The sequence below is a fragment of the Archocentrus centrarchus genome, chromosome 17 (genome assembly GCF_007364275.1).
Source record: "Archocentrus centrarchus isolate MPI-CPG fArcCen1 chromosome 17, fArcCen1, whole genome shotgun sequence".
In the NCBI taxonomy this organism is placed as follows: Eukaryota; Metazoa; Chordata; class Actinopteri; order Cichliformes; family Cichlidae; genus Archocentrus; species Archocentrus centrarchus.
The window spans coordinates 4,570,216-4,584,222 of record NC_044362.1 but is presented as its reverse complement, the minus strand read 5'-3'; the positions used below and the strand labels follow the sequence as shown (position 1 = coordinate 4,584,222).

At 43.7% G+C, this 14,007-nt stretch overlaps 1 protein-coding gene across 1 annotated transcript; it reads right to left on the bottom strand.

The window, feature by feature from the left end:
* Positions 1-11,156: 11,156 nt before the first annotated feature.
* On the bottom strand, positions 11,157-13,777 carry LOC115795778 (small ubiquitin-related modifier 3). The gene has a single exon (XM_030751853.1). The coding sequence runs from the start codon at positions 13,684-13,686 to the stop codon at positions 13,402-13,404; it is 285 nt and encodes a 94-aa protein (XP_030607713.1). The 5' UTR covers positions 13,687-13,777; the 3' UTR covers positions 11,157-13,401.
* Positions 13,778-14,007: the final 230 nt, after the last annotated feature.

Below are 14,007 nucleotides of genomic sequence, written 5' to 3'. Positions count from 1 at the left end.
GAGGCTCACAGGTGTGCTGCAGGGAGAGAAATTTACACTATTAAAGGTTTTATTAAAGAGACATTTAAAAACAATTGTAAACAGTTTAACTGATACACACTAAAATACCTGGTACCTCGATCTGCCCCTCTATTGACTACCAGCTTCCTCTACTACTGCCTCTACACAGATCTGAAATTAGGTCATCTATAAATACACAATTTCACAAAAACGTCTGTAAGACATAAAACTTGAAAGCTTCAAATATTCATGCCCAGGATTATGCCGCTCACATGGAGTGAGGTGTGCACCCGCCTCACGCCACTGGCCTGATCCCACTCGTAAAACTGTTTCTACGTGCAGTTGATTGTATATTTACCCCTGGAAGCACTAATTAAAGGCACAACCCCCCCTTTTTCCTTCAGTACCAACTGCCACGTTCGTATGAGTTTATTCTCCAAGTGTCGCAGGTCAGTGATGATGGATCTTCTTCACCGCTAACAGCAGCAGAAACACCAGGGCTCACTGACAGAGAGGTCAGGATGTCCTCAGCAGCTCACCTCAGTATCACTGGCACTGCTCAGCAGAGCTTCACTCACTTGTATTGAACTCCTTTTCCAAAGTTTTCCAGCCTCCTCCAGAGTAACATCTGGAAGCTTCTCACCGGCTCACTGACAGCTGAGTTACTGACAGCAGCACTGACTACACACAACATTTAAAGGAGCTTGTTGCAGCCCATCAGTGTGATGTTCACTGAACAATGACTTCATAAAGGAAATGGTCATAAACTGTGGCAAAAGCTTCACCTTAAGCATTTGAACTTCAGCAACAGTTGAAGACATTCAGACATCAGTTTTAGGCAATTAAGCTCAAACTCATTATTTACATGAACCAAACTAAGGAAACCAGTCAGACTGTCTTAAATTCAAGTTTGGAGTTATGAAACATCCTCATAACTCCAAACACAAAAAGAGTGCAAATGTGCGGGAACCACTGAGAACTGTGTTTGACTCACCGAGTAAGCTTCTGTTTGGATGTTTCTAATTTTGAAAATATTGCGCAAATGCAAAAAAAGCGGTCCTACATATTTGTTTAATATGTGCATTGAAGGACAAAAATGACTCCAAGATTTCTCACAGTGTCACTGGAGGCCAAAGTAATGCCATCCAGATCAATCAATCAATCAGTTTTATTAAGTCTAAAATGACCCCTTTCAGGGTATGAGAGTACAGTTAACAAATGTTTTAACCTTTAACCTCTCTTCTTCCTCTCTCCTCCTCCTTCTTCCATCTTTCTCCATCTCTGAGTGAACTTCTCTCTCTCTTTTCTCTCCCTGGAAACACAGCAGCTGTTCTTTAAGCTAGCAGACACACTGTGTGACAAACTGCACACAAACAGTTTTTGTGTTTGCTGATATTTGAAATTACCTGCAACACGTTACTTGGGTCAATGTCACCAAAAAGTGCATTTGGGACTTTGTAAATCGCCCCCAAAAAAGTTTCAATTTCCCAACTAATTTCATATCCATTGTATCAAGTTGACCTTTGGCTGTTGTAAATACATTTGGGCCAAAAGTGGCCCAAATGTGTTTTGGCAAAGGTGGGCCATGTGCGTTTTTTCATATGTGGGCCACTTCAGGCTCACATCTATTTTGTGCGGGCCGGAAGTGTGGTGTTCCAGACACAGAAGCATTGAACCCATAGAGTAAAGAGGGTTTTGAGTTAATGTTGTAGTGACGGTGCTCCTGTGTGGTGGAGGTTGGTTGTATTGTTAAGTTGTAGTTGGAAGAAAATAACCAGTCGCCACAGGAGGGCGCTTTGGGGTAGAGAACCGCCTGTGTGAAAAAAACAATAAATCATGGTTGCTGTGTGAAACTTCCAGTTGTCTGCTTGAAAAGTGTTTATGGGATCCAATATCATACACAACAGACTTTTGGCGACGAGGATGGGATTTTCAAGTTGGAAGACACAGAGTCCGCGGACGGAGCGACTCCATCGAGGCAACCCAGGACTGTAAAACGAAAAGCCGAGCTTTGGTGAGTGAAAGGACCGCCGAACCGGAGCTAAGAAAATGGCGTTTGGAAAGCCAGAAGACTTTCACTTCGAGGAAAGTGAGGAAAGTTTTGACAACTACCGTGCACGTCTCGAGCAGTATTTTGCAGCAAACGGCTTGGACACTAAAGAGGTGAAAACTAAGTCAGTGTTTCTCACAGTGGTAGGGAAACGAGCACATAGCTTGTTGATGGATTTATGTGCACCAAATAAACCGTCGGAAAAAACCTACGAGGAGTTGGTGAATTTGCTTCAGCGGCACTACGTACCGAAGACCAATTTCATTGCAGAAAGGTGCAAGTTTCACGGGAGAAACCAAAAAGACAACGAGACGATCAGTGAGTATGTGGCCAGCTTAAGAAAGTTAGCGGCTACATGTAAGTTTGGGACCTTCTTAGATGAAGCACTGCGTGATAGATTTGTCTGTGGGGTCAAGAGCAGTGAGCTGAGAGATCGGCTGCTCAGCACCGCGCACACCAAAGACTTGACACTCCCGCTTGCTGTAGAAATGGCGCTCTCTTTTGAGGTAACCAAGGACAGTGCACAGCAATTTGCACAGAAAGCTTTCAAGGCTCACATAGTGGACAAGAAAGCTAAGGCAAGGTACCGTGAAGCTACGGAGAAATGTGCAGCTGTCGGGAAGCCCTGTTATCGTTGCGGTGGAAAGAGTCACAGCCCGAACGACTGCAGGTTTAAGGCAAGCGAGTGTCATGAGTGTAAAAAGAAAGGACACATAGCCAAAGCCTGTCGCTCACGCAAGGAAGGAGGCTATTCCACGACGACCAAGGGAGCCATGCATCTGGATATGGAGAAAAGGCGTCCCAGCGTTTTCACGCACCAGTCCTGCCTTGGTGTCAGTGATCTTAAGCCGCCCCAGAGTGCAGATCGAGGCAGCGCTCACAAGTTTCAGGGAGATCGAGATGGCATGCAACTCCTGTCACACCACAACAGAGAAGACAGACTGGCCAGCGATGTTTTGGTGCAGGATAAAATGGAGGCTGCACCGAACTCTGACAATGATCCAGTTGTGACATTAGACAGTCCCGATTTTGGTCTGTTTGAAATTAACACAGGTAATGGTGATGTTGTAAAACCTTATTACGTGTATGTCAGTATAAATGGTTCAAGAGTGAAAATGGAACTAGACACTGGTGCGGCAGTGTCAGTGATATCCGAAAAGCTGTACAAGCGCAGATTTAAGTCAGTTAAACTTAGTGCAGCAAATTGTGTACTTAAAACGTACAGCCAAGAATCATTGCAACTGATGGGTAAATTTATGGCAAAAGTAAAATGTCAAGAGACCACTAAAAAACTAGAACTGCTAGTTGTAAAAGGAAGCGGCCCCACTTTGATGGGTAGAGACTGGATTAGCCAGTTGCAGCTGGACTGGTCACAAGTGAATAGAGTGGCTCCAGAAACAGTGGAAGACGTATGCACCAAGTATGCATCAGTGTTCAAACCTGAGCTTGGCAAGTTGAATGGTATTAAAGCCAAGTTGTATGTAGCACCCGAAGCAGTACCAAAGTTCCACAAGCCCAGAAATGTGCCTTATGCACTGAGAGAAGCTGTGGAAAGGGAACTGACTAAATTGGAGGCGGAAGGGGTTATTTCACCTACTAATTACAGTGAGTGGGCCGCTCCAATAGTGTGTATACCTAAAAAGGATGACAGTGCAAGATTATGTGGAGACTACAAGGTCACCATAAATCCCTGGTTAAAAGTGGATCAGTATCCACTCCCAAGAACTCAAGATCTGTTTGCAAAATTAGCAGGAGGTCAGAAATTCACCAAACTAGACTTATCCCAGGCCTACCAGCAAGTCGAGTTGGAGGAAAGCTCTAGGCATTACCTGACAATAAACACTCACAAGGGGTTGTATCGATACAACAGGTTGCCCTATGGTGTTGCAAGTGCCCCTGCAATTTTCCAGAAAATAATGGATCAGGTGCTTCAGGGCATGGATGGAGTTATCTGCTATCTTGATGATATTTTGATAACTGGTAAAGATGCAGAAAGCCACCTGGCTAACTTAAAGGAAGTTCTTAAGAGGCTAGAAGGCTACAATCTCAGAGTAAAGCAAGAAAAATGTGAGTTCATGCAAGACAGTGTATCCTACTTAGGACATGTCATTGATGCCACAGGTATTCATCCTATGAAGGAAAAGACAACTGCCATTCAGAAGGCCCCAGTCCCAAGAAATGTAACTGAACTTAGGTCGTTCTTGGCTCTGTTAAACTATTATGGGAAGTATATTCCAAACTTATCCACCCTGATCCAGCCGATGTCAGCATTGCTGCACAAAGATGCAGACTGGATTTGGTCAGAAAACTGTCAAGATGCATTTGAGAATGCAAAGAAGGCACTGCAATCTGACAAAGTTTTGGTGCATTTTGACTCAGAGTTGCCAATTATCTTAGCATGTGATGCATCTCCTTATGGAGTTGGTGCTGTAATCAGTCACCAAATGAAAGATGGAAGTGAAAGACCGATTGCATTTGCATCAAGAATGTTAACCAAGACTGAACAGAACTACTCTCAGATTGAAAAAGAAGCACTTGGGTTGGTGTTTGGTGTTATGAAGTTCCATGACTACCTTTTTGGAAGGAAATTCACTTTGGTGACAGACCACAAACCATTACTGAAAATTTTAGGACCAAAAACAGGTGTACCTACACTAGCTGCTGCTAGGTTGCAAAGGTGGGCTCTAATCCTGGCTGCATACAAGTACGAGATTCAGTACAAGAGATCTGAACAGCATAGTAATGCAGATGCCTTATCAAGGCTACCAATGAAACTGAATGTAGATGTGGTGTCAAACCCCATTTACAAAGTATCTTACCTTGAAGAGTTACCTCTCACTGAAAGGGAGATAGCGAAAGAAACAGACAGAGATTCTGTATTGAAAGTGGTGAAACAGTTGGTGTTGACTGGCTGGCCTAAACATGTACAGGATGATTTGCTGAAGGCTTATTTTCAGAGAAGATTTGAGCTTACAGTTGAGGATGATTGTCTGCTGTGGGGGCTACGTGTCGTAGTTCCTGAAAGATTCAGAAACCAGTTGCTCGCTGAACTGCATGAACACCACTGGGGAATAGTTAAGATGAAATCCCTTGCCAGAAGTTTGTTTTGGTGGCCAGCAGTAGATGAGTGCATTGAAAGGGAAGTCAGTGAGTGTGCCATTTGCCAAAAGCAACGTAGTGTGCCTTGTACTGCACCAGTACATTCATGGAAATGGGCTTCCAGTCCGTGGGAAAGGATACATCTTGATTTTGCAGAGGACCGCAAGCAGATGTTCCTGGTACTGATAGATGCCTATGCTAGATGGCCAGAGGTTATTCCTATGCATACTACTACATCTGCTAAAACCATTGAAACATTGAGAACGTTGTTTGCAGCTTACGGGTTACCAAAAGAAGTTGTAACAGATAACGGGCCTCAGTTTGTGTCGCAAGAGTTTGAGTCATTTCTAAAAAAAAATGGAGTGCAGCACATTAAATCGCCTGCATACCACCCTGCCAGTAATGGATTAGCTGAGCGATTAGTCCAAAATCTTAAGAAGTCACTGGCAAAGAATCGAGCTGTTGGTGGCATGACACTGGAGCACTGTGTTGCAAATTTTCTCTTAGGGTACAGAAACATGCCCCACACAACAACAGGAAAAACTCCAGCGGAGTTGTTTCTGAAAAGACAAGTTCGAACGCGACTGTCACTAATAAGACCTCAGTTTTCCCAGAGAATGCAAAACAAAACAGACCCAGTTTTGCCCCGTGTCAGGGTCTTCGCTGTAGGTCAACCTGTCTTGGTAAAGAATTACAGGGGAGGGGAGAAGTGGTTGAATGGAGTTGTACAAGAAATTCTGGGTCCTGTAACTTACAGTGTTGAACTGAATGGGAAATGTGTAAAAAAGCATGTAAATCAGATGTTGGGGGTAAATGGAAACGCAGCTCAGCTGACCAAAACAGACTCTTGTGGTGGAACTTTTTGGGATTGTGATGATCTCGATACAAACGAAGATGTGGATCAACAAAGGGAAGAAAGCACTGTGGGAACACAGCCAACTGAGTTGCCATCACCTACAGTCGAAGGGAACACTCGCCCAGTGAGAAACCGGCGGCCTCCTGAAAGACTGAACTTGGAATTGAGATTGTAAATGTGAGAAAAGAAAGGAAGAGGAAAAATAAGTTTTTTTTTTCTGTTTGTGTTAAAAAAAAACAAAAGAAAAGAAAAAAAAAAATCAATAACTGAAAATGTTCAATGGATGGAGAAGTATTGATTTTACAGGGGAAGAGCTGTGGTGTTCCAGACACAGAAGCATTGAACCCATAGAGTAAAGAGGGTTTTGAGTTAATGTTGTAGTGACGGTGCTCCTGTGTGGTGGAGGTTGGTTGTATTGTTAAGTTGTAGTTGGAAGAAAATAACCAGTCGCCACAGGAGGGCGCTTTGGGGTAGAGAACCGCCTGTGTGAAAAAAACAATAAATCATGGTTGCTGTGTGAAACTTCCAGTTGTCTGCTTGAAAAGTGTTTATGGGATCCAATATCATACACAACAGGAAGAATGCCTACAGTGCCAGATTATTGCCTGAAGTGGGCCACTTCCGTATGCTATCTGGGTTGGATCAGGTGGTGGGGGAAAATGCTGGACATTGTGAGGGTGTGCTGGGAATGTCTGGCAGAAGCCCCAGTCCGGGAGATCTTCAACTCCCACCTCCAGCAGAACTTCGACAGCACTCCAAGGGAGGCTGAGGACATTGAGTCCAAATGGTTCCTCACCTCCATTGTTGAGGCTGCTGCTCAGAGCTGTGGCTGCAAGGTGGTTGGTGCCTGTCGTGATGGTGGTCACCGGAAGTGAAGGGAGCCATCAAGCTGAAAAAAGAGTCCTATCGGGCTTGGTTAGCCTGTGGGACTCCAGAGGCAGCTGACAGGTATCGGCAGGCCAAGCGAAATGCAGCCCAGGCAGTGGCCGAAGCAAAAACTCAGGTGTGGGAGGAGTTCGGTGAGGCTATGGAAAAAGACTTTTGGACGGCATCGAAGTGATTCTAACAAACCGTCAGGCGACTCAGGAGGCGACTCCACTCACACAGTTTATAGTGCGAGTGGGGTGCTGCTGACTTCAACTGAGGCTATAGTCGGATGGCGGAATGAATACTTTGAGGACCTCCTGAATCCCAATGACATGCCTTCTGTAGTGGAAGCAGAGTCTGGGGACGAGGGAGATGACTTGACCATCAATGGGGGTGAGGTCACTGAGGCAGTTAAACAACTCCTTGGTGGCAGGGCCCCTGGAGTGGACGAGATTCGGCCCGAGTTCCTGAAGGCTCTGGGGCCCCGTTTACACGAAGCCGTTTTCACTGGAAACGGTGTTGTTTTGATGCGTTTCAGCCTTTCGTTTACACGATAGCGTTTCAGAAACAATCCGCGTTTACACAATGACATGTGAAACGATGAAAACGATGTAGTTCCCATGCCAGGCCACAAGTTGGCGTTGGTTTTCTCTTTGCAAAGTTTGTTTATGCAAGACGCGCATGCGTGGAGTGACACAAATTGGCAAATTGTTCTTTACTTACAAAATGACCAATGTGAGAGGTTTTGTGTGGACTGACGATGAGGTTGGATCGCTGGTGCACACAACGCTGAATTACAAAACAGTAAAAACACAAGAAAAGCATAAGAAGCACTCGTGAATCCGCGAGTACGGTTTATCAATTTGCGCGTGCGTGAAAAACTGTGGCCGTCGCAACCATAATGTGCATGTGCGAGTCGAGCGTTTTCAAATCACCCCGGTTTCAAGTGTTTACATGAGAACGCAGGCCGGTGCATTTCTGAAACGCTCCACTCTGGACCCTGTTTCCGAAACACATCGTTTTCACTCCGTTGTCGTGTAAACAGAAGGGTGAAACGCATCAAAACGACACTGTTGTCGTGTAAACGCAAGGCCGAAACGCATCAAAATGATGCCGTTTCAAACTGAAAACAGTTGTGTAAATGGCACCTGGATGTTGTAGGGCTGTCTTGGTTGACACGCCTCTGCAACATCGCGTGGAGATCTGGGGCAGTGCCATTGGATTGGCAGACCGGGGTGGTGGACCCCATCTTTAAGAAGGGAGACTGGAGGGTGTGCTCCAACTTTCGGGGGATCACACTCTTCAGCCTCCCCGGTAAGGTCTATGCCAGGGTGCTGGAAAGGAGGGTCCATCCGTTAATCGAACCTCGGATTCAGGAGGAACAATGTGGATTTCGTCCTGGTCGCGTAATGCTGGACCAGCTCTTTATCCTCTCAAGGATATTTGAGTGGGCGTGGGAGTTTACCCAACCAGTCTACATGTGCTTTGTGGACTTGGAGAAGGCATTCGACCGTGTCCCTCGGGGTATCCTTTGGGAGGTCCTGCGGGAGTGTGGGGTGTCTGGCCCGTTGTTGCGGGCCATTCAGTCTCTGTACAACCGCAGTGAGAGCTTGGTCCGTATAGCTGGTAATAAGTCGGATTTGTTTCCTGTGGGTGTTGGACTCCGTCAGGGCTGCCCTTTGTCACCGATTCTGTTCATAGTTTTTATGGACAGAATTTCTAGGCGTAGCCAGGTGGTGGAAGGCTTCTTCCTTGGTGGCCTCAGAGTCTCATCTCTGCTCTTTGCAGATGATACGGTCCTGTTGGCTTCATCGGGGGGGGCCTCCAGCTCGCAGTGGAACGGTTCGCAGCCGAGTGTGAAGCGGCCGGCTTTAGAATCAACACCTCTAAGTCTGAGGCCATGGTCCTCAGCCAGAAAAGGGTGGAGTGCCCTCTCTGGCTCAGGAACGAGTTCCTGCCCCAAGTGGAAGAGTTCAAGTATCTCAGGATCTTGTTCACGAGTGACAGACGGATCGGGGCCCTGGATAAGCGGAAGAGAATGGATGGATGGATGGATGGAATGGCAGCAAGAGTGAAAGGGAAGGTTTACAAGATGGTATTGAGACCTGTTGTGATGAAGGGAGATGGTGGCACTGACAAAAAGACAGGAGGGCAAGCTGGAGGTGGCAGAGTTGAAAATGTTAAAATCTATTTAAATCACAGGGACAGCTCATGTTGAGCATTTTGGACACAAATTTGGAGAGGGAAGGCTGGGATTATTTGGACGTGCGGAGGAATGATAGTGGATATACTGGACAAAGGATATTGAATATGGAGCTGCCAGGTGATAGGAAAAGTGGAAGACCACAGAAAAGATTCATCATTACAGCAGCTAATTACATTATTGTTGATAAGGAGGTGATGCATGCTTGCTAATGCCAGAGGATAGCTGTCTTTATTTTTCAATAGTTTCTTTAAAAGGTGCTGCGATGTCTTTCACAGTTGGCATATTTGTGAATTCCTAACGGTTTCATTTATTCCACTTCAGTTTCAACATATTTCATCTAGCTTCTGGGGATTTATGCAGTCATTTTACCATCTGCTTTGGACAATCAAGCTCTTGGAGCTGTACCAAAAATGAAAAATGAATCAATAAGGACAGCTTTAATGTGGGCCAAAACATGAACAGTGTTCATGTAAGATTTTGCCAACTAATTTTTTTTTACAATTTTTTTTAAATTTCAAATCAGTGTCACTGACTTCATCATATGCGACCATAACAAGAGTGCTCGGTGAGCAAAAACTTGAACCTGTAGAGATTTTATATGAAACAAAAAAGAACCCAGAAGTGTACGCTCACAGATTTCTTGTTTGCATTTTTAGGAGTGAAGGGTAGCAATTTTGTGGAACAGTGAATGATTTAAGACATTTAAAAATATATTTTGCCACAGTACATGTGCGGTAAGCTAGCTAAGGTGGTTGCTGTTAGCCAGTCAAGTTCACGTTTGGCTTACCTCTTACAGGCAATCATCCAGGTACAGTGACAGGGAGGGTTTGCTCATGTATGCTCCGTTACTCACATTACAGCAGCCCACAACAGTTTGTAAAGTTTAAGGATTTTAATGCGGATCAGTGTTGCCACATTGGGTTGATGCGTCAAATCTGTCCAGATGTATATTGTATAATCAATACAAGTAAATCATACTTTGATTCATAACTGTTCAGTATTACACAATAAATAAAGAGCTGACCAAGAGGCCCCTCTGCTGCACATAAATAAAACATCAGTGGACAGTAAGTGGATTTGATCCAACTTGTTAAACTGGATTAGGATTCAACAGTTTGCCAGCTGAATGACTGGGTGTGTTCAGATCACTTAGAATTGAATGTACATATTGATTCATACAGTTTTCCTACTAAAAGCAGGACAAACTTGAAAAGAACACCCAAAATCCTCTCCACCTATCTTTGCCAGGTGGTCCTTCTGTTGTCCCTCTCTCTGTTTCTGTCTCTTTGTCTCTGTTATTTGAGAATGTTTTAGTGTATTTGCTTTTTCTGTCCATCACCATGAGTGATTCCAAGATCCTTTAATGATCCTGGATAATAAGACTGATCAGCATGAACACTGACTGGTCTGCAGCTATCCAGCCCCATATGCAACAAACTGCGATTCATTGTGTATTATGACACCTTTCTATCAGAACCAGCATTAACTTTATCTGCAATTTGAGCTACAGTAGCTTATTTGTTTGACCGGACCACATTGGGCCAGCCTTCACTCCCCACATATATCAGTAAACCTTGGCCACCAATGACCCTGTTGCTGGTTCACCACTGTTTCTTCCTTGGACCACTTCTGATAGATACTGACCACTGCAGACTGGGAATGTCCACAAGAGCTGCAGTTTTGGTGATGGTCTGATCCAGTCGTCTAGCCATCACAATCTGGTCCTTGTCACACTCACTCAAATCCTCACACTCTCCCATTTTTCCTGCTTCTAACACGTCAACTTTGAGGACAATATGTTTACTTGCTTGTGTACCACCCACTAACAAGATAATGAAAAGATAGTCAGTGTTATCTACAATAACAGTCAGTGGTCATAATGTTATGCTTGATTGCTATATATAGTCTTGAGTCACCCTTCATTTCTTTATATTTTGCTTCAATTGAGCCAGATGTCCTTGTATTTTTTAATTGGTCTGGAAATTGTTGTCAGGGCTTTCTGAAGACCTTTCAAACCTTTTCTTTTGAAATTGCCTGCTTTTCACAAATTTTGACCATGTTTTTTTTTTTTTTTTCTGAGTACCAAACTATATTTATTGTATACAGTAGTAAAAGACCACAAATAATGTACAAATCAGTAGAGAAAACATAACATGACAAGACCTGGTCCCCGTTCTTCGTACTTTACAGTTAAGCTCAGCTGATCTTCGTCCAGCTCACTCAGTTCTTAAAATGCGAGCGGAGGGCTGACTTGTTGGTGTTGTAAAGTGTGCTCTTACTTTGTGTGACAAAAGCTGAAGTCATGATCGCTGCTTGTGACTAGCTTGTGCAGATGCAGGTCACACAAAAACTCAACATGTCGCTGTGCCACACAATATTGACAGATGCTTGCTGATGGCCGTGTAAGGAAATAAGATTTCTTTTACTTCCTCACTAAAAAGAAACGTCTCGGTACTGGCACTGACTCGTAACTATTCAAATAAAAGATGAAAAACATGTATTGTAGCTGCTGAAAATATTCAGATATAGCTTTTGACACAAAATATAGACTGTAGGTTTTAATATTAGCTGTATTGATTTTATTTTGATGTATTTTAACATGTACTTAACTCTGAAAGATACAGCCTTTCCTAATAACCATTTTAAATAAACTTAGTTCTGAACTAACTTCAAGAAAGCTGGGTGTTTTTTGCAGGAATCGTGGCTGAACTGGAAAAAAAAATTAAGCTCATTTCAGACTATTTACATTCAAAGCTAATTTGGGCTAATTTGGTTACCCACATACGAAGAACGGGGCCCTGTGGGTATAGAAGACTTATCTCCCAAACTCCATTGGCTGACCTCCCTGACCTGATATGCAACAAACTGCATGCTTCACTCTCCAGAATGTAAAAATAGTGAGACACTCATCACCACTTGAAAGACTGCCACTGTAACACTGCAGCAAAACACACAGGCAGACAGCATCTCAGCAGCTGGCGTAGCAGTGGAAAGTGTTGGTGTCTTAACAAAAACATTTCAACTTTTGTTGGGCGTTGCTCGAATTTGAAGCTGTTCATCCTCAAATATCTAAAAATCCCTTTTCTTGTCAGCCTACTTGTCCAAGGGCAATACAGGGGATGAGACACCTGAACTCAAAATAGCACTGAGGAAGAACCTTTCAGTTATTCCCACCCACATCCCGCCCTCTACCACAAGCAGACCTTTTAAAATTATCATAGACTGGTCACTGGCCCACTTTGAAAAACAGAACAAAAAAATAAAAATTTTTTTTAAAAAAGTTACATATTTTGCACCAAGAGACTCTTTACCAAATCAAATGCCAAATAACTCCACCTGTGGCTGCACTTGTGTGGTATTAATGAATTCTCTCCCCTGAAACAAGCATTTTTCTGAATAAGCATTTATCTGTGTACCGCAGATACAATCGTTCAGTTAGTAGCCATCTAGGAGGAAGCAAACACTGATGCAATATAAACGCCTTTAAATATGACAGTTTTCACCTTGAAGTTTGCTTTTAGAGAGAAGCACGTCAAATATGAAGCAGACGTTCAGTTTTTTGGAGTATTGGTCCAAGCCCCACAACATTTATCTAACACCCATTCTGATACTGCTGTATAGGAGGGGGTGGAAAAGTAAAAAAAAAAAAAAGATGCCGATCATATGCCCCATGGGTGTTACACTTAAAATAACTGACCAAAAAAAAAAAAAAAAAATTACAAAAGAAGAAAAATTGCAGAAGCACCTAAAATGCAAAGAGAATTAAAATGCATTTGAGAAAAAAGCAGGAGTCACCATTCAGACAACAAACACACACACAAAAATAAAGTGAAATGGAAAGCATGTGTGTATTAAGTTCAGATAGTGCTTCCACTTCAAACCATTTTCATGCCCACTGACAAAATACTCGCAGAGCCTCGCGTTCAACCCTGATGGATGAAAACAGTGAAACTACTGGATACTAAGCTTTCACTGCACTGTGAACCAAAAGCAGTGACAAACCAGGAACAGCTGTGATGAGCTGTTGGTCCAATCACAGCCTGCGGTGCCAGAACAAAATCGGTGTCCTGACTGGCCAGCAGAGAGACTGTTGACACACACAAATGTTCAGTCCTGACTGAGACAGCACATAAACAGCTGACGAGGCCCCCGCCCACACCTGACGAAAACCATGACAGACATCTTTAAACTGAAGGAATAATAATAATAATAATAATAATAATAATAATAATAATAAGCTGAGAGGAGTGGTGGGGAAGGGATGAACAGTGAAGGTGGTTGAGGGCGTTGTCTGAGGGTGGCCATCAATGAGGTGGGTAGGGCTTAGCAATGCCCGCCTGTCTGCTGCTGGAAAACATCTATGGTGTCTTCATCTTCCATTTCCAGCTGTGCAGGTGTATCCGTCTCATTGATCGGCTGGCCATCGAACCTGAACCTGATCTGCCTTATTGAGAGTCCCTGTCGTTCACAGTACGCCTTCATTAGCTTACTGAGAGGTGTGTGTCTTTTTATTTTGAACTGAACCACCGACCCATCTTGCCCTGCAACCTTGAGGTTGATGTGGTCATTCTCAGTCTTTACTCCTTCCTTTGGCTTTTCCTCTGACATCTCGACTGGGTTTCGTGTTGCGGTTTTCTGAAAAATCTGCTAGTTCGGCTTTATTTGTCTTTCTGCCGCCTTCTGTCCTCTCCTCTCCCCTACTGACCCATGTTTTTTGTTTGTTAAAGAAAAGAACTAATTTTAAATTGTATCTTTGTGCACTTTGTTAACAGCAGCCTGTTCAAAAACACACAGTTTGTTCCCATTTCTTTAGTTGAATCGAAGATAACACAATTTGGCAGACATAAAATTGTAATTTTGCAGCACCAAGGTGATTCCAAAAGTGCTATGAAAACTTTTCAGCTCACATATCAGGCCGATGTGCAGTGT

What these genes read in the sequence shown, in the direction of transcription:
- LOC115795778 (XM_030751853.1), bottom strand. Translation starts at nt 13,686, where the DNA reads ATGTCAGAGGAAAAGCCAAAGGAAGGAGTAAAGACTGAGAATGACCAC.